Here is a 26,690-nt window from a genome sequence, read left to right as displayed (position 1 = left end):
GACATTAATGTCTCATAACGCATTTTGTTAAAACAGTGTGGACCATCCAGAAGCTGCGAAATGGACTGTGAAGTGAACACTGACGTAAGAATGTTTTGTGTTTCATTCTCACATTAACACAACCACAGGACTGTAGCATACTGGCTATTACAGCCAGATACTGTCTTCAGCTTTGTGACCACAATTGCGTTCTTCAGAGGTTAAATGTGTTTTTTATATTCTTGTATTGGTCTGTCATTTAGATGAAACTTTGCATACAATTTATAGACCAGAACAGAGCTGTTGTCTCTCTTTCAGTCAGTCAACTTCACAGATAAGAGGAACGTTTCCAGTGTAATTAACCAAATCCACAGTGCTGCCGGTGTGCATGATTAAGATTAAGAGGGTGTTTCAGGTTATCAACAATGATTAAATACGACTAACGAGTGTGCGAAACAGCAGCAGCAAAAGTCAAGTAAAGGTGTAATATGACGGACATGGAGTTATGTGTATTGGGGTGTAGGATATTACACTGTGAAATATCTCCCTCTTAACAACTACTTTAGTCAGATATTGAGCCTTAAAATCATATTTCAAGAAAAATCGGCCGTGGGGTGAGATTATTTATTAGTTTCTTATACATTTTATATTTAGTGATTTGCTTTTTTCTGTTTTGACATTAAAATTACTAAAAAAAAACTTGGAGCAAGTGTATATAAATTATTATTTATATAATGTAAACTGGCTTGTTTTGATAATGGCATGGTTAATTTAAGACCAAAGGACTTATGCAAATAATGTTTTTTTTTTATTAAAGATTCATGTACTCTGCCTGTATGAAGACATATTTTTCTTATATTGGTTTTCAGCTTTTCACACTTGCCTGCAAGTTTTTTCAGTCTGCTATTTCCCCTTATAAGATCACATCAACCTGTATCTTGAGGTTTTCGGTTTCTTGCTGCTGTTAAGTGAAAGTAGTGTTAAAAATTGCTCACTTGATGTAAACTGTGCCGTGTTGTTCGTAGGACCTCCTCTGCTATCTCATCGATGATGGTGGATTTCTGGTAATGTCCAATCAGAGAGATCACTGGAAAAAGGTTTGTGTTTGTGTGGTAATGTACTTACTCTCGTGCACTGTCTACTTTGTCAAAGTATGCAGTATGTCTTATTCACTGTGTTTTAAAAGTGATGCAAAATAAAGGTATACAAATCTTAATTATATTTTATAAGCAGATGTGAATTTCTGAGGTTTTTATTAACATAGCAGTTGTTAATTGTGGGGTTTTCATTGCATGTTTTATGTCATATTTTTTGCTGATTTCACAAATAGTTTTATTTACAGGAACATTTAAGTATTTAACTCAGCTAAATTAATCTCAATTTTCCTCCATGTACAGTTCAGTTGTCACTGCCAAATAAATGAAATGAAACAAAATACAAAAGAAAGAAAGAAGTGACTTGTGACACTTTCTTTTCCTCTGTGTTATTGTCTTTCCTTTCTATCCCTGACAGATCGGTCTTTTCTTTGGTGATGTGGACCCTTACCTGATGCATGCACTCTACAACAGCTCAATCTTCACTCGCCGTCAGTCCTTCCACTACCAGTCAGCATGTGAACCAGTCAGCAGCAGCCATACTGGTGCAGCACCGAGGGGCTTCTTTGTGGTAATAGACCACCTTCTGGTTTTAGATTCTGGGACATATTATTATACATTGTTGGTGTAAAGCTCTCATCTGTAACTACTCTATGTTTCTACAGCCGTCCATTGCTGACATACTCAGCTTGGCTTGGTGGAGCTCCACTGTTGCATGGTGAGAATTTCAGATGACACCAAGAATATGTGCGCCCTTTAAAACAATCTTAAATATGTGACTTCTGCACATGACACCGGGGGTGAGGGGTTAGCTCAATGTTAATGTAGCTGTGACATGTGTTTACTATATTTATTTATGTTTACACATGGTATTTCATTTTTTAATCAAGTGCAATGTGAACACTTTTTCAGGTCTGTGACCCAGCACCTACTGTATGGACTGGCCTACAACAGCTGGCTCTACCAAGGTGGATTTGTACATCTTAACACAATCTTTGTGCGCACACATGAGTATATTCTCATGGATTCAGGAATTTTTAAGGATCATTGTTTCATGTTTTTATGTTGAAAATAATGGAAATTAGATTTTTTTAAAGTAGCAAGCAGCTCATTTGCATTTTTTCCCTTTTTTTGCCTCACACTTCTGTTACTGTAAAGCTGACCCCGTTTTGTTAACAATGATGTGCATTCCTACACAAAGGCATCAGGAAACAAAAACAGTTAGATTCATGTGAACATAAAATCTGGATGAAAATCAATTCAAACCAGTTTGCTCCTTTTAGAACATCTTAGTCTCAGTTAAAAATCAATCAGTCCAAATGAGCTTTTAGAATAATCATTAATATAAAATGTTGTTTGTGTTCTAGATGATCTCCTGGCTGCAGGTTTTGAGACAAGGGAAAGCAGCTGTATGACTATCCAAAGCCAGTTCTACTTTACAAACATCAACAACTCCTACAACGTGCTGCAGGACTGTGGAAACTGCTCACGGTGGGTATTTCTTAAGAGCCTCAGCAGTATGTGTCTGTGCTCTCAGACCTGCACTCTACATACTGTATGGTGTTAGCTTAATATCCATCACTGTCTCCCACAGGCTGTTCCACGCAGCGCGCATAGAAAACACCAACCTCCTCTTTGTGGTCGCTGAGACACTCCCCTGCAGCTCATGTGAGATAGAGAGATTGACACGGATCAGGACAGAATGTATCCTTTTCATGGTCACGCACTCTGCGGTGCTTTCTTTTGTGCTGACATTGGAAATCTCATCAATCTTGTATGACAGGTAAGATCAGTGCTAAGTCCCTTAACTAAAAAAACAAACAGTTCAGGAGGAGAATCCATGCGAAGTACTGAGCAATGCGCGATATCGTAAAGGCCCGACATCCTGCTTTGACTACAGTGCCTTAGTAAGTAGATGTACAGAATTATGTTTGTGCCTTAAGCCTGAGCTTGTGATGGGACATTTTAAGCACAGAAAAACATTTTTGTAAGCACATAAACTATATTTTGTTGAAAAATTATTATCACACGAAGAATAATTGGATTTTTAACAAAAAACAATGTGACCTCTCGGTGTTCCTGCTTCGTGCACTTGCAAATCTTTATGAAATTCTACTCGTAAATTAGCCTTTAACTTGCTCACTTAGTCAGTAGCTTGCTCACCAGATAAACAGTAGTTAACTAGGATAGTTGAATAACCTCACAGTCATAGCATTATAACCATTAATGTAGTTCATTGAAAAAAAAAAAACTAACTATGCCGTTACAACAGAGTGGGCTACATCTGATTTAAAAGCACAATATAAGGTGGTTAACAGTACTAGAATTACATTTATGATCCTAATGCTGTGTAGCTGGCAATTATCAAGCCAACTAGCTTACTTTCTATAGCTCCTGCTTATTTGGCAGAAGTAAGCTAACTACCTCACAAGATAGCTAGGTAAATAATGCACAGACTAACATATAACTGGAATTTCATAAATGTTAATTCCTTTCTGCCCTAGTAAAGCTGCCATCATGCTTCATCAGAACTGCTTGTCAGTCCCTGTGTCAGAAAATTTCTGATAACTTTCCAAAACAGACAATCTGACAACTTAACGACATGATTGGCGGAAAGGAGCCCGAGTTTCTTTCTTTCCGCTGTCACTATTCATGTGAACAACAGAGTGCAACACTATGAATTTGTGCCAGGAGAGACTGTCTTTAAAATGTGCAACGTTATCCTCATATTTCTACGATAGCACGTCCCCCCTGTCTATGACAACCAGCTTTCACTCCACCTTCCATTTTACTATAAACACTTTTGATATCCGACATAGTTGAACAACCCATCTGTCAAAATAGTTATTTTTTTAGCATAAACTGACCCTAACAATCAGCAAACTAGCAATTGGATTGAGACAAAACAGCCAGTCATAAACAAATACTCTAGTTTTACTTGTGGCTAGAATTGTGGTACACTGAATTATAATAATTTTTTATAATAGTTGTTCTTACAAACATTGTTTCTCTGTTCAATCCCATCACACACTTAGAAATAAGGCACTAATTCCATATATGAATGCAAAACCACTCATATTTATGAATCATTAGATTTCGAAAAAGAGGATTTATTCTCTCGTTGCAGGAAAACGCGTCAGAGTGTGGGCGGGGTCATGCACTGCAGTCCTCCATAGGAGTCCTTCTCTTCATTCAGCTTATTCTGCCTTTTTTTCATCTCTGACACGTGCAAACACTCAAACTGACATCTTTCATCTCTTTGGGTTTAGGCTCGGATCTACTGAAGGTCAGATCAAACAGCAACTGAAAAATTATTCTTTTTTTGATGTACAAACGGCACACAGTGCATTTGTGCTTGAAAAAAAAAAAATGTGGATCAGCTCTTAATGCTTTTTGCCTTATTGCTTATGCATTTGTTGGTTTTCAGGGCTCGAGTGCAAAATATAGGAAGAGAATGTGTAGAGTGTGCATGCTACTTAAACTAGGACAAGCATGTTTAAAAATTTTGCACACGGGCTCAACAATGTAAGCAACCACCAAAAAGTCAGGGAGGCAGCTGAAATGTACTTTTAACAGACCAATAAATGATCACCCAGCAGGAACAGACGTCAATCCCAATTTTAGGTTGAGTTGTGGTGGTGAAATGATAAAAGATCTAAAAACTCAGTTGGATTTGTATGCTGTGTTGTAAATACACAGTGGTGGAAAGAAGTCAGATATTTTACTTAAGTAAAGTTGATCAAGCAATTCCAGTCAAAGTTATGCATCCAAGATTTTAAAAACAGAGAAGTATTAGCAACAAAATGAACTTAAAGTATAAAAAAAATACTCATTTGAAAGCAGAAAGGGTCTTGCCAGTGTTATCTCTTCATAATATGCATTATATTATCTGATAATTATTATTGTTAATGTATGAAGCATGCATTTTAATGTTGAAATTGAGCTAATATTTACTACTTTATATACTGTTGGGTTGTTTTATGTTTAACAAAAATTTTAAAAACTCAGCATAGGTTTTCTATGTAAATTATTAAAATGAAAGAAAATACAGCTGCCAGATAAATGTAGTAGGTTAACAAGGACAAAATTCCTTCTACGGTATAGTGGAGTTGGAATATTAAGGTGCTATGTGGAGTTTTCTTGCAAACACCAAGCTTAAATCAAAGCTTTCAAAGCTTCTACTTAAAATCAATGTTTTTTTACCAAACCACAATATGTGTATTCTTGAGCTTCAACAAACTTTTTGAATGTTCCTTCTGCCAAAATCTTAAAACCACGTTGTTTACATCCATGTTTACTTGCTTGCAGTTATCTTCTTTGCTGCATTTTCTGGCGTATTGCAGCCTTTCTCGACACGATACTGCCACCTGTAGATCAGTGGAATGGTGTGAGACCCTTGACTGTCTAGTGTGTGCTCCGAACATATCTTCATAGCGCTACTAGTGGTCAAAACATCACAGGGTACATACAAGTAAAGTACAAGCAACATCAACACTGTACCAAATTATAGTACTTGAGTAAATGTACTTAAAGGCCCCCTCCAGCTTGTTTTTACATTTTTATGATATTTCATATTTTAGCTGTACTTTACTTTAGTGTGTTGTTTTATTTTAATAATGGAATTTCTGTGTGCAGTGAATGGATGCAATCAAGGCAGTGTTATTCAAGAAATTCCACCGGCAGAAATAGTACAACACACTCACACAGTCTCACTCACTCTCTTTGTCTGATTAACAGTGAATCCATCAAATTAAGTGCCATTTCACTGTTTTCAAAGATGCTGTATTGTTAGCTGCAATTGTTTTGCCATGCTTATGGATTACCTCCGACTCTAATCCACATACCCATTCTCTGTTTGAGAGAGAACGTTAACCATTAAACAGGCAACGCTGGCTGGAGGGGGCCTTTAATTACTTCTTCAAATACAACGCTGCACACGCCACCACATGTTTTATCCAGAAGGAGCTCCGCAACACAAATGAGCACAGTTGTTAACACAACAACTTTGTGGAGAGAGCATTCTGAGTTTTTAGATCTTTCATTGTTACTGTCTGACACCTAGTTGATCAGCTCTGAATATATTTAAATGACTTTTCAGCTATATATTTAACAGCATTTTTGTGCTTGAGATGGCTTTTGTGCTTGGGTTGGCTTATTAGATAATTATAACTGCAGTCCACCTTAATAATTATCTGTTCAACTGCTGGGTATAAGCTATAAAAGGCATTTACACAACTGACAGTTTTACATTTTGCACACGACACAAAAAGCTGACTACTACAGCATGAAAATGTAAATAGACAGAAGGTAAGATGCTGCTGCTTCTGGAAACTTCTGCTTTTGTTGGCTTTGTGAAACTAAAAATGAATTATCTGCACAAGTTTTCATTTGCATGTCCCGTCCTAGTACATGTCTTTGCACATAAAGGAGCTCCCTGCACCTACAGTAGTTTTTACATGGTAGTACATCCGGGCCTTAACCTCACATTCACTTCAGTGTCTTTCAATCCACCTCTGATCTTTGCCAAGACAGTTTTAGTACAATAAATTATATCACACATGACATGACCCAGAATGATTTCCCTTTGCCATCTCTAGTATGCCCCGTCTCTTAATTCAAAAATATATCTGGATATATTTATCGGATATATAAAAATATTTTCTCAGATTACTTTGACAAATGAGACCACAGATGAGAAAAGCCAGTATGATGAAAAAAATGGATTGTTACAGTCAAGATTTGTTTTGCTGAAATGCTTCCACCGATACTAAGTATCTAGTAGGATCTTAAAGTGCTTCCAGTTGTTAAGAATTGTTGAAGGGTTTAAAATCGGTCACAAACAGACCAGAATGAACAAATGTTAACAAGGATTTGTGACAAAAATGTAGTAGTGAATCCTCCAAACCACAGCATGGTTAAATGCAATATTGATGTGATAATCTGATACTTTCTTTTAGCAGTAATTACCATGACCATTATTTTATCCTTGAGTTTAGACTTTAAGTAATTTACATGCAGTGTTATCTCTGTAGACTTATAGGACTAAACATGCGCAGACGTCAGTGTGTGGCTGACATGTTTTTAAACATAAGTTGTTTGATCGAAAGGAAGCTCTCTGTAACTTTTTTGTATCTTGTATTGCCAATATTTGTCAAACCTGAATTTATGCACTTATGTATGCTTCTGTATGGGGAATGTAGCTTCTGACCAGCTTTCAGTGTTATCAGTATGTGATGCTTTCTGCCCCTCTGTTGAGATCCCCCCGAAGTCTCGTTCAAAGTGATGACTCGCTGTGGTAGAATATTTTAATTGTATCATGCATACCTCGTTATGGCAGTAATATCTGATTCCTCTTTTTACTAAATTATAAAGCTGTAAGACTTAGTAAGTTAGTCACAGTAAAATGTCTGCCCCGTTCTGTATGGGGTCATTACTACTTGAGTTAGAAGTGTTGCACTAAAAAATGTTTACGATTGTACAATTTATTTTATTTATGTCAGGGTTAAAACTCTTTTTGTTCAGGTTTAATTAGCACACAACAGAACATATTCAACATACATAAGGTAAATAAATGTGTTAGTGTGCTTTATTAAAATCATGTTTTAAGACGTAAGAAATAGATGTTGATTCAGAAAACGTTGAATTACCTTGTTAAAAATGCTTAAAATTACATTTACAAAAGGTTTAACTGCTGGACACAAGATGCCTCCTACTGCATATTGGACCAGAATTGACTTTTTGTGCTGTCTCAAAGCCTGCTTGTACATACAGTACACATGTTAAACTCAGATTGAAGCACAGAGAAGCAGATGAATGTGAAAACTTGGCATATGCATCATTCTGAAAAGCGAAGCTGAAGTATCCAAGTGAAGTCACAATAAGCTAAATACATTTTTGAGTTGGTGGGGGAATTTCAGTTATCAAAATGAATTCTACTGAAGAATACTGAACAGTGAGAGCCTTTGTAACAGTGTTTCACTGTCGTATTCGTGAGGAGTTGCATGATAAAATCCTGAAAACATTTTCCCACAGTGATTTGTCAGCCCCTGAGGTCTTCTTGTGTTTTTAATCATTTGATCTGGTTAAAGAGTTAATGGGGGATATTTAAAAAAAAAAAAAAAAAAAAGCTTTTTTGACAAAATATTTGTACAATGCTGTTTCTCTCTGTCTGCCTGGTGTTCTACCCTGCAGTGCCTTGATGCACTCATTTTGGATGGCAGGAACGCTTGGCTCTTAGCCATGAGGACGTTCATCCTGCAGGGTCATGCGAACAACACACTTGAATTTCAAGGGTTGCAGTGGTCTAGCTTAAAATGGACATCTCTCGGTTAGGTATTTAAAAAAAAAATGCTCTTCATGAACTTATAAAGCATTTTAAAGTAGCACAGCACCGTTTTGAAAGAGCTCAAAGGAAGTGTGTCGAGCAGCTGGCCTCCCCTCCTGCCTTCTCGTGAAAAGATGTTTTGTCAAAGCAACGAGAAAAAACTTGCTGCCCTTCTGCTACGTGTCGTTTATCTCTACACTGTGGTTAAGCCTCGAATCAAAGCACAGACACTGTCCATTGACATAGATTTACTTTGTCCCATCTGCACACTGGATATTCTATATTGAAGCCTGTACTTTTCCATTAGGACTATCGGAAACGAGTGAATGTTTATGTACAGTAATACCTACTGTTGTGCATCTCTGCTGTACCCGAGCATGGTGGGGACGCGGAGAAGCAGATTAAAGCTCATCACGTTTTGGAGACCTCAGCAAAAACACTGCTTTAAAAAATGCAAAAAAAACAAAACAAAAATCTTTTACTCTGAGACCTGCAGTAGTAACTTTAGGTCGTATTACATTACTCAACAACACAGTTGTACATTGAGGGAAAGACATTTTGTGAACTCTTTATAGCCTACAATATATTACTGTTAAGGTCAGTGTTTCGGTATTTATTTGCATGATATTTTGAACAGTTTACAGATTTGTGTACATAGTCTGATGAATATTTTACATTCCTGTTCACTTCCGGCTCTCCAGTACTGTGGGGAGAAGTGATGGCGCCCTCTGTGGATATTTGGGGTAATGTGGAGGCCTCAGAGCTCTTTGCTGTGTGGAACCTAACAAAGTGGAAAGTTTGACTTCAGTGAAGCCTACAATAACTGTCAGTAATTAATTTAGGGATTTTGCAGCAAGTTAAAGCACAGAGGAGTTTAGAGGTATGAGCAACATACTGCCGGATTAAGCTTTTGTCGTTCATTTGGGAAAATTGACACCAACACGCTGGAGATGATTTATGCATTTAAAGGCTGTATAACGAACAAATAAGGCAGTGGCATTTGTGGGGACACTCCTTTATAAATTAACTTTGTTAATCGAATAGCCTAAGTGTTGATTTATTACATTTATTTACTTATTATTTTGTCTGTTTATTTATTTGGGTATTGTGAAAAATATTTGTATTGGACAGAAAGGAATTGAATGTGTTTGAAGCTTGAGTGGGCACACTAAGCAGTTTAAAAGAAAATTTCAAAACAGACAAAAACAAAATACTGTATGTTCATGTACTTTTATTTACTGAGTATCAACACATGAGAATGTTAATGTTTTTTGCTGTAACTTTGCTTTTCATTTTGCTGACAATGTTTACCTGGGACGGTCTCCAATGCCACCTCATTTTTGTACAGTCGATGTGATCTGTCAGCAGAAGATGAAGGCTAACTTTGTAAAGATTTTGTCAGTCACATTACAAAAATGGATATTTAAATGTTTATATCTTTGGTGATTAAATGCTGTTGATATTTTTCACTTCAGTTCTCATTCCTTATTTGATTAAATGTTTTCCATTATTAGTTTCTTAAAGTATAGCAGCCCTCAGAAACATTTTGTTTGGCCCCTGAACGTGACATGAAACACATGCTTTATATTTTAATCATCTGTAGTGTATTTCAATACCTTAACATTTAATAGCTTATTTATTACGTTACTTGGCTGCTGCGTCAAACTGACCCCTGAAATTATGTTTTGTTTTATGTAGGCCTATGCACTTTTCCTGTGCAGCCCTCAATCATATGGTGGCTCCCTGGACATCAAAACGTTGAGAACCCATCGGCCATAGTATGTCATAAAAAAACCATAAGCCGATCATAAGTCAAAGTCATTAAAAAAAGTAATAGTTTAGTACCCCATTAAAATAAAAAAAAGGCTGAGTCAAGAGTATTGTATGTCATTAAAACGTTATAGTATTGTCATAGAAACGTTGTTAGAAAAAATCATAGGCTACGTCATAAAAAAGTCATAGTATAGTCATTGCAAAAATTTCATAAAAAAATCTCATAATTGTAATTTGAATAGTTACAAGACACACAAGTAAGAAAGGTTATCCTGGCACCAAACTGTAGGTTTACAATGCAGTGAAGTGAACTGTATCCCTCCAGTATTCCAGTGAGCAGCCCTTCCTTCCATTACCTACGTAATGCAGAGAGACTGTATTCCGGTCAGCTGTCGGGGATTAAAACGTGAGTTTTAGTTGGCTCAACTCGGACCAGAAAAGAAATCTTAGAGTCAAGCAGCTTGTATGGCCATGCCTTTGCTCATAACGTCAGTCAGTAAATATATCAAACGCTAAGCTGATGTCTTCATGAGAAAGACAATCGGTCGCTGGCTGCTCCTACTAGACGCAAAGCTCTGGATGGGAGTTACGGGATGTTTTGGCCGCTCTGGTTCCATAAACCAACAGTCCTGCGTGCCAGTGGCTCTTAGATATTGTTTGGATTAGTGATACCTATCCGGCAGGCATTGTGCCTTGTTATGTGGCTTAAAATACACCGTCTGATTTAGCCATGATATCAGACCATCAGAGTTTGGCAAAGCAGTTCGAATCTTATCATTTTAATGCAACAAAGCCCACTGTATGGTGTATAACCAGCACTGGAGGCTCGTCTCTCATAAGCTGAACATCAGAGACACCGATCTGTTCTGTTCGCTTTCAGGAGAGACGAGATCTGCTGCACAACATGGCTTAGGTAAAACTGTTTTAATTACAATTTATTAAAGAGGAAATCTGTTCTAGCATCAGATTCTGTATCCAAATGTTTTAATTTGTATTCTTAAGTGTATAGTCGAGCAGCTTATAAAGATATAAATAATGATATAATAATATAGATACATGTTTTGTATTATATGTAAAAGCATATTTCTTTATTCTAAAATACTTAAGGAAATCAGTAGCTTGGGACTTTTTCATGAGGACAATTTTATGATTTAGAACTGGTAAGTGTAGCAGGACTAAAACAGGTTTGTTTTGTGTATTTGATACGTGTCTAATATGGAGACAGTTATTTGTGAAGCAAAAGCAGAAATTAACCTCGTTCAAAGTTATTCAGAGAAAATAAGATACTACTGTAATATACCATACTTAGCTGTGTGTTGATATTTATGCATAGGAACTAAAACATACCAAAAAACAAGTTGGAACTATAAAATGTCCCCTGTAGTGAAATAATTCTGGCAACAACAGAGAAGGCTAGTTCAAAGTCAAGTCTGGGGCCGCAGATTCAGGAGTAAACAGGTGCCGATTAGTGGTGGGAGAAAGGCAGCTGACGTTTGTCACAATGTTAATGAATGGCTTCCCAAAGAGGAAGCACACAGTACTGGTTGTTTCCTTCACTCCCAAAAGAGGTTTGATATTTTTCTTCTTTTTCTTCTTCTCTGTTGTCAGGAAAAGTCTTGATGCAACAAGTGAAACACACTCCATCTTTATTCCCACTTGAGTCACAATTTGGACACATGTTTGTCTTTAAAATGTTTTATCTATTGACTCACTATGTTACAGTATAGATAGACAGACATACACTATATATAGACAATCAGATAGTCTTGCATTGCTGGACCTATTTCCACAGCAATGTTAGCAATGGAGTGTGCTCTGGCCACACCCAAGGGTGTTTTTAGGATTTGAGGCCAATGGGGGCTTAGCCCTGACCTAGGGGATCTGGGAAGCCATCCCTGGGATTTAAAAAAAAGAAGAAGCTCTATTTAATGCTTTTGTATGCACTCTGGCACCTTATACATTTTAAAGTACACAACTCCAGATTAATTCTGAATTGTGCTGTTAAAAATAGTTGATAGTAGTTAGAAGTAGTAGAGTTGGTATGTTAGCAGTGGTGGAATGTTGTACATTGACTCAAGTAATGTAGGCCTACTTAACTACAATTTGGAGGTACTTATACATAAAATGTATAAAACTTCTACTCCACTATCTCAGGGGGAAATACTTTTTACAGTTTTAGTTACTTTTCAAATGGAGGTTATTTATGCAAAATATACATTTTTGCACATGAAAATATTAAGTAAGTTATTTACTGAGTCTTTTCTGCACCACTGTTCTTTTTTTAATTTATTTTTTTAAGGATTAGTTTTTGGGCATTATCAGCCTTTATTTTTGACAGAAAAGTGGAAGACGTGAAAGAGGAGAGAGAGGGGGGAATGGCACACAGCAAAGGGCCGCAGGTTGGAGCCGCTGTGCAGAGGAGTAAACCTCTATATATGGGCGCAGGCTCTACCAACTGAGCTATCCGGGCGCCCAGCACCACTGTTCCATCTTGTGGCTATGTATTGTTTTAAGTTGTTTGCAGCTGTGTGTAGCACTATTGCCCAAGCAAATTTTCCCTTTGAGGACAATAAAGTATATCTTATCTTATGCTGCACTTTTTGTAGTAAATAATATAGTTTGTGTTGTGTAAAGAAAGGTTTAAAGACAGTCTACTGGCAACATCATTTATTTAATATAGATCTCCAATACTTTGTGAGAGCAGTTCAATGATAAAGCATATTTTATGATTTTCATTTGTGTCTCTCACAGAGGTTGCAGGTTATTCTTCAGCATCCTTTGCCTAAAATGGATATAGAAAATGGAGAGAAGAAATAATGAATGGTAATTGTCTCATATAAGGAAACCTTTGCAGGACTGATGCAGCCAATTATTGTAATTACTTTTTTATAATAATATAACTGCAAAACAACATTAGCTGATGAAACAATGACTTTTTTGAATTACTTACTTTTCCAATTTCCCGACTCTTGGCCCTCAGCTTGTTGACCTGAGACTCGGCGATGTCAGCTCTCTCCTGAGCCTCCTCCATCTCGTGCTGCACCTTCCTGTACCTGGACAGGTGAGTGTTGGCCTGCTCCTCCTATAAGGAAATTCAACACAGGAGTCAACATCCATTCAAGGATCCATTCAAGACTGAGGACATATACATTTTATTAATGCTTCTGGTAATAACGGTTTTGTATTTTACACAAAAGAGTGTGGTTGTATTTTTCTGTCTCTAGATCTGAGTGTACAACTTTATATGAGAAAATACAGTAACAGGTTTCTGACTCACAGCCTCCTCAGCCTGTCTCTTGTAGGCCTTCACTTTCAGCTGCAGCTTGTCAACCAGATCCTGAAGTCTGGTGATATTCTTCTTGTCCTCCTCGGTCTGCAGTTAACATTAATTGATTATTATGTTGTATTAATTTGCAACTTTGTTAGATGACTGTACCAATCATTAGGGAAAATAATGCATACCTGATAGCTGAGCTCCTTCACTCTTCTCTCATATTTACGAACACCTTTGATAGCATCTCCTCCTCTTCTCTGCTCGGCTTCAACTTCAGCCTCAAGTTCACGCACCTAAAATATGAACAATGTATGCTGTTACTTAGAGGGCAAGAATTTAATGTTAAAAGAAAAGTTGATATCAGATCAAATTTTTCTTTACCCGAGCCTCCAGTTTCTGAAGCTGCTTCTTGCCGCCCTTCATGGCCAGATTCTCAGCTTCATCCAGGCGGTGCTGCAGGTCCTTCACTGTCACCTCCAGGTTCTTCTTCATCCTCTCCAAATGAGCACTGGTGTCCTGCTCCTTCTTCAGCTCTTCTGCCATCATGGCCGCCTGAAATGTTGTTAAATGTTATATTATTATATATAAGCCTATTGCAATCTACTGTTTCACATGCTATGATAAGTTAGAGAAATGGCCGAACATACAATATTATGCACTAACATGTTATGTACTATACTTATATGCTATACTACATAGAAATGTGTAAGGATGACTTACATCAGTGATGGCCTTCTTTGCCTTTTCTTCAGCATTTCTGGCTTCCTGGACAGCATCTTCCACTTCACCTTGGATCTGGACGAGATCAGCCTCCAACTTCTTCTTGGTGTTGATGAGGCTGGTATTCTATTATTAAAAAGGGAAAAATCAATTATCATGAATTGAACTGTAGAAGAACAAAGTGAAAATTCCTGTTTGTCAACCTTTGAGCATACCTGAGAGTGCAGCAGTCCCACACGCTCGCTGGCATCTACCAGCTCCTGTTCAGCCACTTTGCGGCCTCTCTCCGTCTGCTCCAGAGCAGATCTCAGCTCCTCAATCTCAGCCAGCATCAGGTTGTTCCTGCGCTCCACCATGGCAACCTGTTCCTTCATGTCTTCTTGGCCTCTAATGGCTTCATCAAGATGCAGCTGGGCATCCTAAATTGTAAAACATTAATAGATATATCAGCAAACACTTTTGGCTTTTATTTGAAGCAAGATGCTCTAGCAAAAATCTTTCAGTGGATTTACCTTAAGCTGTCCCTGCACGTTTCTCAGCTGTTTCTGGGCTTCGGCTGACTGGCGGTTGGCGTGGCTCAGCTGAATCTCCATCTCATTCAGGTCTCCCTCCATCTTCTTCTTAATTCTCAGGGCATCATTCCTGCTCCTGACCTCAGCATCCAAAGTGCTCTGCATGGACTCAATCACTCTCTGGCTGTTTCTCTTGATCTGCTCGATCTCCTCGTCCTTCTCTGCAAGTTTTCTGTCAATTTCACCCTTTACTTGGGTGAGCTCAAGCTGAACACGCATAATCTTGGATTCCTCATGCTCCAGGGTAGCCTGTGAACAAGTGTGACCTTTGTCAACTAGTGCACCAAACAGTTCCTTCATTTTAAATAAAGAAACGGAGGTTGAGTCACAGTGAAGAAAATTGCACTGAGGTGTCAAGTCCCACACCTGTGCAAGATGAGGTTCACACAGGTGTGCTCTAAAGCTCTGCTAATATTTACCTCTGCCTCCTCCAAAGCAGTCTGGATCTCTGACTTCTCACTTTCCACTGTCTTCTTTCCCTTCTCAAGCTCATGAATCGCCTTACCGGTGTCACCAAGTTGCTCACTCAAGTCTGAGATCTCCTCTGTTGGAACAGAAGAATAAAGTATATATTTTAGAATATTAAGCATGGTAAGAAATAAATTAAGTAATAGAGATACTTCAGAGAGTGCATGTCTGTTCAGGGAAAACTTGGAAAAAAAATTGTTACGCTGCAGGTTCTTGTTCTCTCTCTTCAGGGTCTCCAGCTGGTCCAGGGCTTCTTCATAGGAGTTTTTTAATTTAAACATCTCAGTGCTTAATGACCGAGTCTCCTTCTGAGCTCCTTCAAGCTCTGCCTGGCTTTCCTCATACTTCTGTTTCCACTCTGCAAGAACCTGAGCATGTAGGGAAAAAAATTGAGTGTTTTTTGTCACGTTACATTAACCAGTCTAAGTTGTATGTTAATACAAAAAAAACCCTAACCTTGTCAAAGTTCCTTTGTTTCTTGTCAAGGTTAGCAGCTAGAGCATTAGCTCTCTCCACATCGATCATCAGGTCTTCCACTTCCCCATGCAGTCTCTGTTTTGTCTTTTCCAGAGAAGCACATTTTGCATTCACAGCCTCAATGGATTCCTCTGCATCCTGAAGACGCTGGGCAAGTTTTTTCCTAAAAAAAACAACAACAACAACACACAGTTAACCGGATTTATGAGGATTCACAGAATCAATGCATGTGCTAATGTGATTTCAGGACTGTTCATTACTTAGCCTCCTCTAGCTCCTCAGTGCGCTGAATGGCATCCGTCTCGTATTTGGCTCTCCACTGAGCCACCTCGCTGTTGGCCTTGGACATTCCACGCTGCAGCTCCGATTTGGCCTCCAGCTCCTCCTCATACTGCTCTCTGAGCAGGTCGCAGTCATGACGAGCTGACTGAACAGCATGAGCCAGGGCGTTCTTGGCCTATGAATGAAATGAACAACTGATTAATGTTTGATACCAATCGTCTGCTGGACTTTTCCTCTGTAATTTCCCTGCTGATTTCATAGATCTGTTACCTTAACTTCCTCCTCTATGTGCCTCTTCAGCTCCTCAATCTGCTGAGTGTAAGCCTGCTTGGCTCTTGTCAGTTGAGAAATAAGAGCTTCTTTCTCCTCCAGCTGACGCGAATATTCACCTAATCAAAGATGCTAGTTGTTTATCTACATCAAAACAACATTGCAACATTTATATACGGTGTTCACGTTAACATCCAAGAAAGTTTTCCTCCTGGGCCATCATGTTGAACAGAAATACAATTTTCAAGTTTATAGCTAGTGTATGTCACTGCTGATGTGTGCAATTTGCGACAAAATCTTAAATCAAGGAGAAGAGAATGAAGGTGGGATAGGGTTGTAAAACATAGCAGAGAAAATTTAGAGATAAAGTTGGATTTAGGTTTTTGACAAGACTATGTTTTAATATACAAAATTTAAGAAGCCCAGTTTTTGATATCCATACCATTTTCAGTTTGAAGTCTTGCTTTCTGTGCACTTTGGTCGTTTAGCTGACGAACATTTTCATCATTCTTGGATTTTAGCTCACTCAATTGATCTTCTAATGTCCTGCACAGCTTCTCAAGGTTTGTCTAAAAAGGAAGCATGAGTTAGTATAAAAAATTAACATTGTTTTTTTGCTTCCTGCAAGAAAATGTAGCTCTCTCACCTTTGATTTGGCGACAGACTCCATATTGCTGCTGAGATCATCGATCTCCATCTTGTATTCACTTTTCTCTTTCTCCAGCTTCTGTTTGACTCTCTGGAGGTTGTCAATCTGTTCTCCCAGCTCTGCCACACTGTCAGCCTGCTTCTTGCGCAGAGCTGCAGCGGTGGCCTCATGCTGCAGGGTGGACTCTTCCAGGTCACGGCGCAGCTTCTGAAACTCGGCCTCACGCTTCTTGTTCATCTCGATCTGAGCAGACGTTGCTCCACCAGCTTCTTCAAGCCTCTCGCTGATCTCCTCAAGTTCCCTGGAGAGATCAGACCTCTGCTTCTCCACCTTGGCCCGAGCAGCCCGCTCAGCCTCAATCTCTTCCTCCAACTCCTCAATACGAGCCTGAAACACGCAAGTTTTAACTTAAAATCCTTCAAGATATTTGTATGTTCCTATTATCCTTTACTCCTACTTCAAACTGTACCTGCAGTTCCTTAATCTTTTTCTGTAGCTGGGTTCCAAGAGACTGCTCATCCTCAATCTTACCGAGGAGCTGGCTTATCTCAAAGTCCTTCCTGCAAGAGACAAAAGAAATAGGCGTATTAGAGTTATGTACTAGTAGTGCCTCTCATGAAATCATGTATTGCAACTAGGTAGATGGATGGCGTTTGTTCATTCTTACTTCTTTATTTTCTCATCAGACTGTTGCTTGTCATTCTCTAGATCCATTATGGATTCCTGGGCCAGTTTCAGATCTCCTTCAAGCTTCCTTTTCGCTCGCTCAAGATCCATACGCAGCTTCTTTTCTTGCTCTAAAGAACCTTCCAGCTAAATAGATGTTTTATAAAAAATAAAGTTATAATCCATAAGAGTTTCAGAAAACCAAACTCAATTTTTAGTAAATTTACGCTGTTGTTTTTTCAACAGCCATTCATTCCATTTACATTCAGTAGTTACCCCTCTAGATAGTTGTTTTTATTGTTAGTTGCAGAGTTGGCCATTCCTGCATTGGATTTAGGTTGACTTCATGCACACAAGGGATTCACAGGAATCCCTTGTGTAAAAGTGTGCATGTAATCCAAATATATCTAGTTGATAACAACTTCAGTGTTTACTATTCATTATTTTAACACTATGGCAAAGCTGTTAGCATTAACAGTAATTGTTTATCAAAATGTGTCTACAATTCAAGATAGTGTTATATTTTTCAGTGCTATGACAACGGTTGTCTATGTCCACGACGTTCCACTTCCGGGATTGCTCCAATGCTGCAGAAAATTCTGCCAGATGAATCTCTTTTCACCGATGACCGTTTCCTTCTGCTTTCTTTGTGTTAGAATAAACAACCAGTCAATTTATAAGGGCTATGGTTAACTGTTCCTCAGATCTCTGCATGGTAAAGTGAGACAGGTGGCTAGCCTTTCTGTTCAATCTGAGTTTTCTCTAGCATGACTGAAACAACAATTTTACGTGCACGTTCCACCAAAGCAAGTTACTTTCCGAGGCTAACTTTCAGATGCTCTATTGGTGGCTTAGAGCAATACATGACAATTGTTATTGGTTTAAAGAAAGGCCAATAAACCAGGGCATGTTATCTCCCATCCTGGAAAGTGTTGACTAGCCAGATGCTCCTCCACAGTTCTTAGGAGGAAGGTCTGGCAATGCAAGACTATGAACACGGTAACCACGGCTGTCACCAAATTAACCAGGACTGAACTGGGATTACCAAATTTAAAATATAGATCTTTGCTGCCTCATAAGCAAGTTCAGCTTTTGCTTTTAAATGTAGATGTTACTCACATCGTCCACTTGCTGTTCCAACTTGACTTTAGCCTTGGACAGAGTGTTGACTTTGTCTTCCTCTGCCTGGAGATCATCAAGGGTCTGCTGATGGGCCTCTTGGAGGGCTTTCTTCTCTTTGGTCAACTTAGCAATGGTCTCATCTTGAGATGACATTTCCTCAACCAGGTTTTTAACCTGTATTCACAAAATTGTGAAAATAAGTTTAGTGTTCTGCAAAGAGCAGACGTCAATGCATAAGGGAAGATACCAACCTTGTTCTCAGTGGCATGTTTCTCCTTTTCCACTTTGGCCAGGGTGAGCTCCAAGTCATCAATGTCTTTCTTCAACTCAGAGCACTCGTCCTCCAGCTTCCTCTTCTTTGCAGTCAGCTCAGCATTCATTTCCTCCTCATCCTCCAGTCTCTCAGACGTCTCTTTGAGTTTGGCCTCAAGCTGGATTTTGGCTTTAATGAGCCCTTCACACCTTTCCTCCGCATCGCTGAGGTTTTCACCCTCCTACATTTGCCGTGGCATACAATTAAAATTATATTGAGTTATTTGTAAAGAAAATAAATAAAATAAGGTAAAAAACTGTCTTGTTCTATTTAACGTACAGACTGAATTTGTAGCATCAAGTCATTCTTCTCCTGCAGCAGAGAAACCATCTTCTCCTCCAGTTCTTTCTTCTTAGCCAGAGCCTTTGTCAGATCTTCTTTCATCTTTCCAAAGTCCTCTTTCATTTGGGCCATCTCTTTTTCAGTCTCTGCACTCTTCAGCAGAGGCTTAATCTTGAAGTACAGCTTCATCCATGGCCAGGTTTTGACATTCATGAATGAGCGGATGTTATACTGGATGGAGAAAATGGCCTCTCTGACAGTGACAAAGAAAAATGTAGTTAGAAAATGTTACAAAGTTGCAGACTTTAAAAATATGCTTTAAAACTAAACAACATTAACAAGACACATTACCTCCTCTCCATCATCTTGACAAACTCTGTCCTCATGAGGAAACCTCTGCAGAGAGCCTGAGTCATTGTGACCAGTTTAGCAAGTTTATCATCTCTCATCTCCTCCAGAACTCCAATCAGACCGGCTTTGAAGAACACCTAAGAGTCAATTATTATAATTATTTTTAAGTGATTAAATATTGATGACAGTTAATCTAAACAGCCATGTCCAGGGAAGCATTTAAACTTCACCTTGGTGTGGCCAAACTTGTACTGAGTCTGGTCCACATCGATGGATCCCAGCAGTTTCTCTGAGGCCTTCTTGTTGTCGATGAATTGGCCTTCTGGGATGACACTGGCATTCAATACTTTATATCTAAAAGTAAAGATTTCATTTGGTTAGACACACTACCTTGAAGATAATAAACCGTAATAAGCGCTTTCCAATGACTGTTAAGGTCTGCTACCTCTGCTTGAAGTCACCGTAGAGGATTCTGCTGGGGAAACCTTTCCTACAGATCCTGATACCTTCCAGCACACCGTTACACCTCAGCTGGTGGATGACCAGGAAGTTCTGCATGAGACCTATGATATATAATTTATTATTCGTTATTAATTAGTTACAGTACAATAAATTGTCAACTCACATGATACAATTTCTTCAACATTGACACAAAGTGCACATACCTGGTGTCTTTGATTCATTGGGAATCAGGCAGCGCACAAAATGAGGATGTGTGCTCCTCAAATTTGTCATCAGCTTGCCCAAATTCTCCTGAAGAATTAAAAAGACATTACATTGGCAAAATGCACTAAATTAGCGCCATGAAGTACGTAGTAAGTCATTCTTTCATATCTTACCCTGAACAATGCAGACACAGTCTGGAAGGAACCACCCTTCTTCTTGCCACCTTTCTTTGAGCCACCTTCAGCTGTTAGCAGAACAACAATTACATTAAATGATTAAATTCAACACAAGTAAAACATTTGCATTTGTTAATAGCTCATAATGTAGGGACAGGTAACATCATGTACCTTCTGTTGAGGCATGTGATGCATAGAGGTGAGCCAACAGTTTGACTGCAGACTTCTGGTAGAGCTGAACCACTGAGTCGTTCAGGGGGTCTTTGTTTTTGTCGAGCCACCCGTTGATGTTATAATCAACAGTGCCGGCATAGTGCACCAGAGCAAAGTGAGCCTCAGCTTTCCCTTTGGCAGGCTTTGGCTTCTCAAAAGCCTTGGTTTTACCAAGATGCTGGTCATATAATTTGTTCTTGAAGGTGATGTCTGATGCTTTGGGGAACATGCACTCCTCTTCAAGGATGGAGAAGATGCCCATTGGCTGTCACGATGAAATGATTTTTTTAAGACAAAAGCTTCAAACATCATCAGATGGTTTTCTGTTTTATGAATATACCGCATGTCGCTCACCTTCTCAATCAGCTCAATGCAGGCAGCCAGGTCCATACCAAAATCAATGAACTCCCATTCAATTCCCTCTTTCTTGTACTCTTCTTGCTCCAGGACAAACATGTGGTGGTTGAAAAACTGTTGCAGTTTTTCATTGGTGAAGTTGATGCACAGCTGCTCCAAGCTGTTGAACTGATTAATTCATAACAAGCCAAAATTACTTCCTGTGTAACAAAATCATCATCATCAAAAAAAAAAGAAGAAATTGTTTCATCACACTTACATCAAAAATTTCAAATCCAGCAATATCCAGGACACCGATGAAGAACTGTCTTGCCTGTTTGGTATCCAGCATCTCATTAATTCTGACGACCATCCACAAGAACATTTTCTCATAGACAGACTTGCAGAGTGCCGAGACGGAATTGTTGACCTGATTTCACAGATGAACAATGATAAATCATTAATAATGATGTTGCAAGAAAGAACAATAAAACTATTCAAGGTTTTCAGGGCTTAAAGAGACTATTGCAGGACTTTATATGAACATTTCACCTGAGGAACAGTCTGGCCCTTAGTCACAAACTCATTTCCAACTTTCACCCTCGGGTAGCACAATGCCTTTAGTAAATCAGCTGAGTTCAGGCCCATGAGGTAAGCAATTTTATCGGCAACTAAAAGGCAAGAGAAAACTGAGAGATAAGATGCCATTCTTACTGTTAATACAAAATATTTAACTCTTAATTTTTCATTTGTTTTCAAAAAAGTGCAACTGACCCTCATTGCCATCGGGCTCAGCCTGCTCTTCACGCTGCTTCTGCTTGAACTTCATTGCTCCATGTTGCATCACAGCTCCAGTCAGCTTGTAGATGCTCGCCTTCTCTTCAGCGGTGAAGCCCAGGATGTCAATAGCAGTCTGTGAGCATTCAAAGACAGTTAATAAGTTCTGCATTTACAATTCTAAACGCATACAGCTTTTTTGGGGGGGGGTGGCTGGATATCATCATTTTCTTACATCAGTGGCTATGAACTCCTCAACGTCATCAATACTCTTGACAGTGATTTCACCCTGACTGATCATGGGATAGTCATACGGATTGGTGGTGATGAGGAGGGCCTCTGAAGAAATAAAGCACTTGTGGTTAAATGTAAGCATATACACTATACAGCAGATAATGTATGGCCTAATAAAAAATCTCTCACCTATCAGCTCAGGTTTGTGGCCTGTCATGAGCTGATAGAAGATGTGGTAGCTCCTCTCAGCAGACAGCTGAAACGTCACCCGAGACTTCTCCAGCAGATCTGTCCATCACACAGTTGGAAAACCAGTCACTTCTGTTCAATGATCTGAACAAAAACAAACTGAGCTATCTGTTTTATTATTTTTGCCTTACATGTTTCAATGTCTGCGGAGGCCAGCTTCCCAGTTGTACCAAAATGGATTCTGATGAATTTACCCTATTCAGAAGAGGACTGTTAATTAGAATTGTAACTTCTTGAATTCTGGTATTGTATTGTAAAAAGACAAACACTTACAAAGCGGGATGAGTTGTCATTCCTCACAGTTTTGGCATTACCATAAGCCTCCAGCAGGGGATTGGCTGCAATGATTTGATCTTCCAGCGACCCCTTCATTCAGAAATGAGTCAGGGAAGCACAAAAAGTCATGCTTCGTACCTGATGGTCCAAGATCACATTCAATATGTCTATGTCAGCTTTGATAACACTTTTCCCTGAAAACAGATCTGTTCATATACCTGAATTTTTCCAGTCTGCTCCTGTTTCTTTGGTCCAGACACTGCAATTGTTGCAAAGTACTGGATGACACGTTTGGTGTTGACAGTCTTTCCAGCACCAGATTCTCCACTTTGAGAATAAAAACAGGTCACTTAGCACCAGAAAACTATTGTTTTAGGTGAGCTGAACCATCATTAAACAAAATTTTATTCAGACATAAGGTGTATAGAGTATATTGTCCAGTCAATATTACTGTATGTAGATAATGTTATAAGATGTAAGTAATGACACTTGTCTGATCTCAAGATCACTGTTTGTCAGAGCAATGATTAATAAAATTTGCAAACTTACGTGATAAGGATAGACTGATTCTCACGGTCTGTTAAAAAAACAACAACATATTTTTAGATTGTTTACTTAATTAGAAAGTTTCAAATCTGTTTGTGTACATTTATTTTTCTATTGAAAACATCAAAGGTTTTTGGCACACTTCTCACCAGTGAGCATGAACTGATAGGCGTTATCAGAGATGGAGAAGATGTGGGGTGGAGCCTCAATCCTCTTTTTGCCTCTGTATCCTGAGACAACCACTGAGTCGTACACTGGGAGCCACTTGTAGGGGTTCACAGTGACGCAGAACAGTCCCGAGTAGGTCTGTGGAGACATAGAAGGTTTCTACTGATATGTCTTCCTGTAGTCATTGTTTCACCTGATGTGATAATCAAGTCAAACTCACGTAGATCATCCATGCTGCATAGCGCTCTTTGAGGTTATACAGCACAGAAGGCTCACTGAGGTGGGTCATCATGGCCATGTCCTCAATCTTATCGTACTTTGGAGGGTTCATGGGGAAGATGGCATCGTCTTTCACAGTGAGCGTCTGTTAGAGGGACAGAAAACAACACGGCTTCAGTTTTGACAATAGAATGGTGATGTAGCAAGTTATTCAATATTTGTATATATTTGTATAACTTAGGATTTATAAAACCACAAATACTTTTACCTTTTACTTTTGGGTTCACACACAGGAGCACACTAGATGTCACACTTTATTCCACTGCCAACATGCTCACCTTTCCACAGAGGGTCTCCACGGTGGCTTTGCCGCCCTCTCTTTTAATAAGTTTCCCCTTCAGGTACATCTCTGTGGGCTCGCTCACAAAGTACGCAGTTTTAGCATCAAAAGGAGTGTTTTGAGCTTCAATTCTCTCTCGTTCTGGCTTCCGGAGGTAAATGGCCGCCGGGCCAAAACATTCCATTTCCCCATCCATGGTGACCCTTTACTGCAAGTAAGCAAAAACAGTTCCACGTTCATTTATATCAGTCATTATTTCTTCTCATGATGGGACTTCACTCATATACAAAGCAGTTAACGTTTGTGTGATGAATGTTGGACAACATATCATCATTTTTACTTTTTTATGAAGAAGTTAAAAACTACTGTAAGTGTACAGTTTTTATCAACAGTGACACATTTTTACTTTGTTATTTTTGTTGATGCTATGACTTATTACTTGCACTACTGAGTCCTTGTTCAAAAGTATCATACACTTTGTCATAAAAGGTAAACAGCAATGACACTAAAAGAAAAGTGACCATTTATATTTTCTATGTAATGATGCAAACATTATTGGAGTCAGATGCACAGAGTTGCACAGATGTTAATTGATTTGTCACAGACTTCACACAAGGTTAAGGTTTAATGAACATGCATTGTCATGACTCTATAGCTATTGATTCAAAATGTCTTTAGAGTAAATAAAAAGTGATAAATTACCTTTCTCCCTCCCCTCAGATGAAAGAAATATTGATGATCTAATGAGGGTTCTGAAGAAAGACACAAATATTTTAATTAATAACTGTAATTAAACTATTTCATATTAAAAATGAACTTACTGTACACTGAGGTCCTGGCACAAACACGACAGTTCTGTATTCACTTTGTGGTGTCTGGTAATAAGTGGTCATGCCCTGCATTGTTCATTAAGCTGCTGGTTTTCTTCCTGCTAATAAAAGACTGCAACACACTCACCTTGACTTGTGTCTGTCAGTCCTTGGGGGTGTCCAGCCTCCCTTCTTATATAGAGAGATCAGTGTTCACTCAGCAGAAATGACTTGCTTTATTTGGTCATGTATGCTCTCATGCTTGAGTATTTTTTGCCTCTTATATGATCTCAAGCATCTTTTGTCATGGAACAAAACAGACAGTTTATCATTTAACTCCTGTCACTTTTCCTCTAAGAGGCACTGGTTTAAATAGTGAAAAGGGATGAGAATTTAAATGAGAAGTACATTCAAAGATTGTTCTTGGAAATGATTGTGGTTAATTACAGTTTGTGTTCAATAGAAATGGCTCATTATTGTTGTCAGCATTAGGTTAACTCCACTTCATCAACAAAAACAAAAACAGGCCTGAAATGTGTTGATATGATGGTTTTTTCATTTAATCAGGATCATTTGCTTCAAATAGATCTCACAATGTCCTTCAGGGCTAAAGTTTATGGATGAGAGACAGAACATTTGTCTCATTGTAAAAATTTTACAGGAAGAGAAATGGTGCCCCACAATAGGCACAGTAAAACTAGAGACTGAATTTAAAAGTATAGACAAAGATCAAGACACTTACAATGCAGCATTTTTTAACCTTGTGCAAATATTGTTCTGGCAGGCATATCGGTTACTGAAGTTCATACATTGTTTTAGCCTTACGATAATCTCCTTAATGCACCTTGGCACTGCAGAGGATCCTACTTTAGCTGTGGAGAAGCTCTCATATGTCACTGGTATTCTATTGCAGAAGCCTTGCAAGTCTTTCCTGTGACAAAGGAGCACAATTGTGCCTAACAGTTGCTAATCTAAGAACCTGTGAAAATGATGATACCACATGATAGCAGTAACGCTTCCAGAGGTCTGCGCTTTATGAAATCCCAAATTTAATTAGATTTGTTCTGTAGGGAAGAAGGACAATAGGAAGAAGAATAATACTCATATTTATAGCCCTTTATTTTCCTCTGTTGTTTAATTAATGCATCCAAAGTTATGTATAAACATGACATAGTAATCCTGTGAAAGATAACTTGTCAAACAAATGGTGATGGCATTTGCTTTGAAGTTCCCTAGATATAAAATCCCCAATGTCACCACAGCTTATATCCCTATTTTACAATATTTATATAAAAATATTGTATTTATTGCAGTGGGAAATTCTGCCAGCACAGTGCCATGACATGAAAATCTTCTAAAAATAGATACATCCCTTTAAAGGTCCCATGTGGTGACACTTAAACTTATATTTGTTGTATTTGTACTGTTTATATGTGTCTATTAAACCCTAATTTAATAGTGTTACCAAAAAAAGAGAGTTGGGTAGATTTCTCCACACTTTTCTGAGAGACTTTTTTTCTCCCATCACACAAATGCTTGCATTCACTGCTGGATGGAATGTTCAGCCCACAACTAATTAATATTCAAGAGCAGAATGCTCTGATTGGCTAAGTGACTCTGCACCCTGGAGTGCTCAAGGGGGTAAGCCAGCCTCCACTAAGCGTAGCTCCTATGGCGCCATTTTTATGCCAGCTAGCACTCACCCGCTGTTAGCATTAGATAGATAGATAGATAGCCTTTATTATTTAGACTCATGGTCCATAAAAAATACAAAAGCAACAACAGAGAAACATACAGATACACAAGACAGACACCGATCAAATAAGACAACTATACCAGTAATCCCATAAGGGGGACTGGTATCGCATTCTATTGACTGCTATTCATTTTGACATTACTTTGACTGCGAATAACTTTACATCTGAAGCGTTTGAAGACTCTATTTGTCCATTGTTTATTTCTAAATAAAAACGACATTGTATAAAAGGCTCCATTACCTTGTCTCTCACGTGTCTTACTGTCGCATAGTAGTGGACTTCCATTAGCTCTTTAGGTCTAATTACTA

General features: G+C 38.6%; 2 protein-coding genes and 1 pseudogene across 2 annotated transcripts in view; 1 reads left to right on the top strand and 2 right to left on the bottom strand.

Annotated features, from left to right (window-relative positions):
• LOC116687866 (voltage-dependent calcium channel subunit alpha-2/delta-2-like) overlaps nt 1-9,866 on the top strand; it is a 45,416-nt gene extending 35,550 nt beyond the window's left edge. The window contains 9 exon segments of the mRNA XM_032513554.1: nt 37-84; nt 1,005-1,076; nt 1,492-1,644; nt 1,739-1,791; nt 1,986-2,041; nt 2,441-2,564; nt 2,668-2,777; nt 2,898-2,980; nt 4,201-9,866. Of these exon segments, the coding sequence (XP_032369445.1) occupies nt 37-84; nt 1,005-1,076; nt 1,492-1,644; nt 1,739-1,791; nt 1,986-2,041; nt 2,441-2,564; nt 2,668-2,777; nt 2,898-2,980; nt 4,201-4,296 (795 nt within the window). The 3' untranslated portion in view covers nt 4,297-9,866.
• A 2,956-nt stretch (nt 9,867-12,822) lies between these two features.
• myhb (myosin, heavy chain b) lies at nt 12,823-24,932 on the bottom strand. Its single transcript, XM_032513194.1, has 41 exons — nt 24,774-24,932; nt 24,519-24,568; nt 23,815-24,024; nt 23,478-23,621; nt 23,239-23,395; nt 23,093-23,120; nt 22,762-22,870; nt 22,541-22,633; nt 22,399-22,462; nt 22,208-22,306; nt 22,020-22,123; nt 21,782-21,920; nt 21,560-21,678; nt 21,288-21,437; nt 21,026-21,196; nt 20,630-20,936; nt 20,456-20,526; nt 20,282-20,369; nt 20,062-20,179; nt 19,847-19,970; nt 19,617-19,753; nt 19,263-19,518; nt 18,922-19,164; nt 18,668-18,844; nt 17,550-17,695; nt 17,352-17,442; nt 16,880-17,269; nt 16,676-16,802; nt 16,234-16,352; nt 15,942-16,138; nt 15,661-15,844; nt 15,407-15,572; nt 15,156-15,280; nt 14,677-14,985; nt 14,380-14,583; nt 14,165-14,290; nt 13,826-13,996; nt 13,633-13,737; nt 13,448-13,543; nt 13,121-13,252; nt 12,823-12,952 (listed from the first exon to the last, which is right to left on the bottom strand). Exons 3-41 carry the CDS (start codon nt 24,010-24,012, stop codon nt 12,932-12,934), a joined length of 5,805 nt encoding a protein of 1,934 aa, XP_032369085.1. The 5' UTR covers nt 24,013-24,024; nt 24,519-24,568; nt 24,774-24,932; the 3' UTR covers nt 12,823-12,931.
• The window catches only part of LOC116687561 (myosin heavy chain, fast skeletal muscle-like), a 29,471-nt pseudogene continuing 15,917 nt past the window's right edge, over nt 13,137-26,690 (bottom strand).

The sequence above is a fragment of the Etheostoma spectabile genome, chromosome 4, assembly GCF_008692095.1.
Source record: "Etheostoma spectabile isolate EspeVRDwgs_2016 chromosome 4, UIUC_Espe_1.0, whole genome shotgun sequence".
NCBI lineage: Eukaryota > Metazoa > Chordata > Actinopteri > Perciformes > Percidae > Etheostoma > Etheostoma spectabile.
The sequence above is the reverse complement of the archived record's forward strand: the minus strand, read 5'-3'. Positions and strand labels throughout refer to the sequence as shown.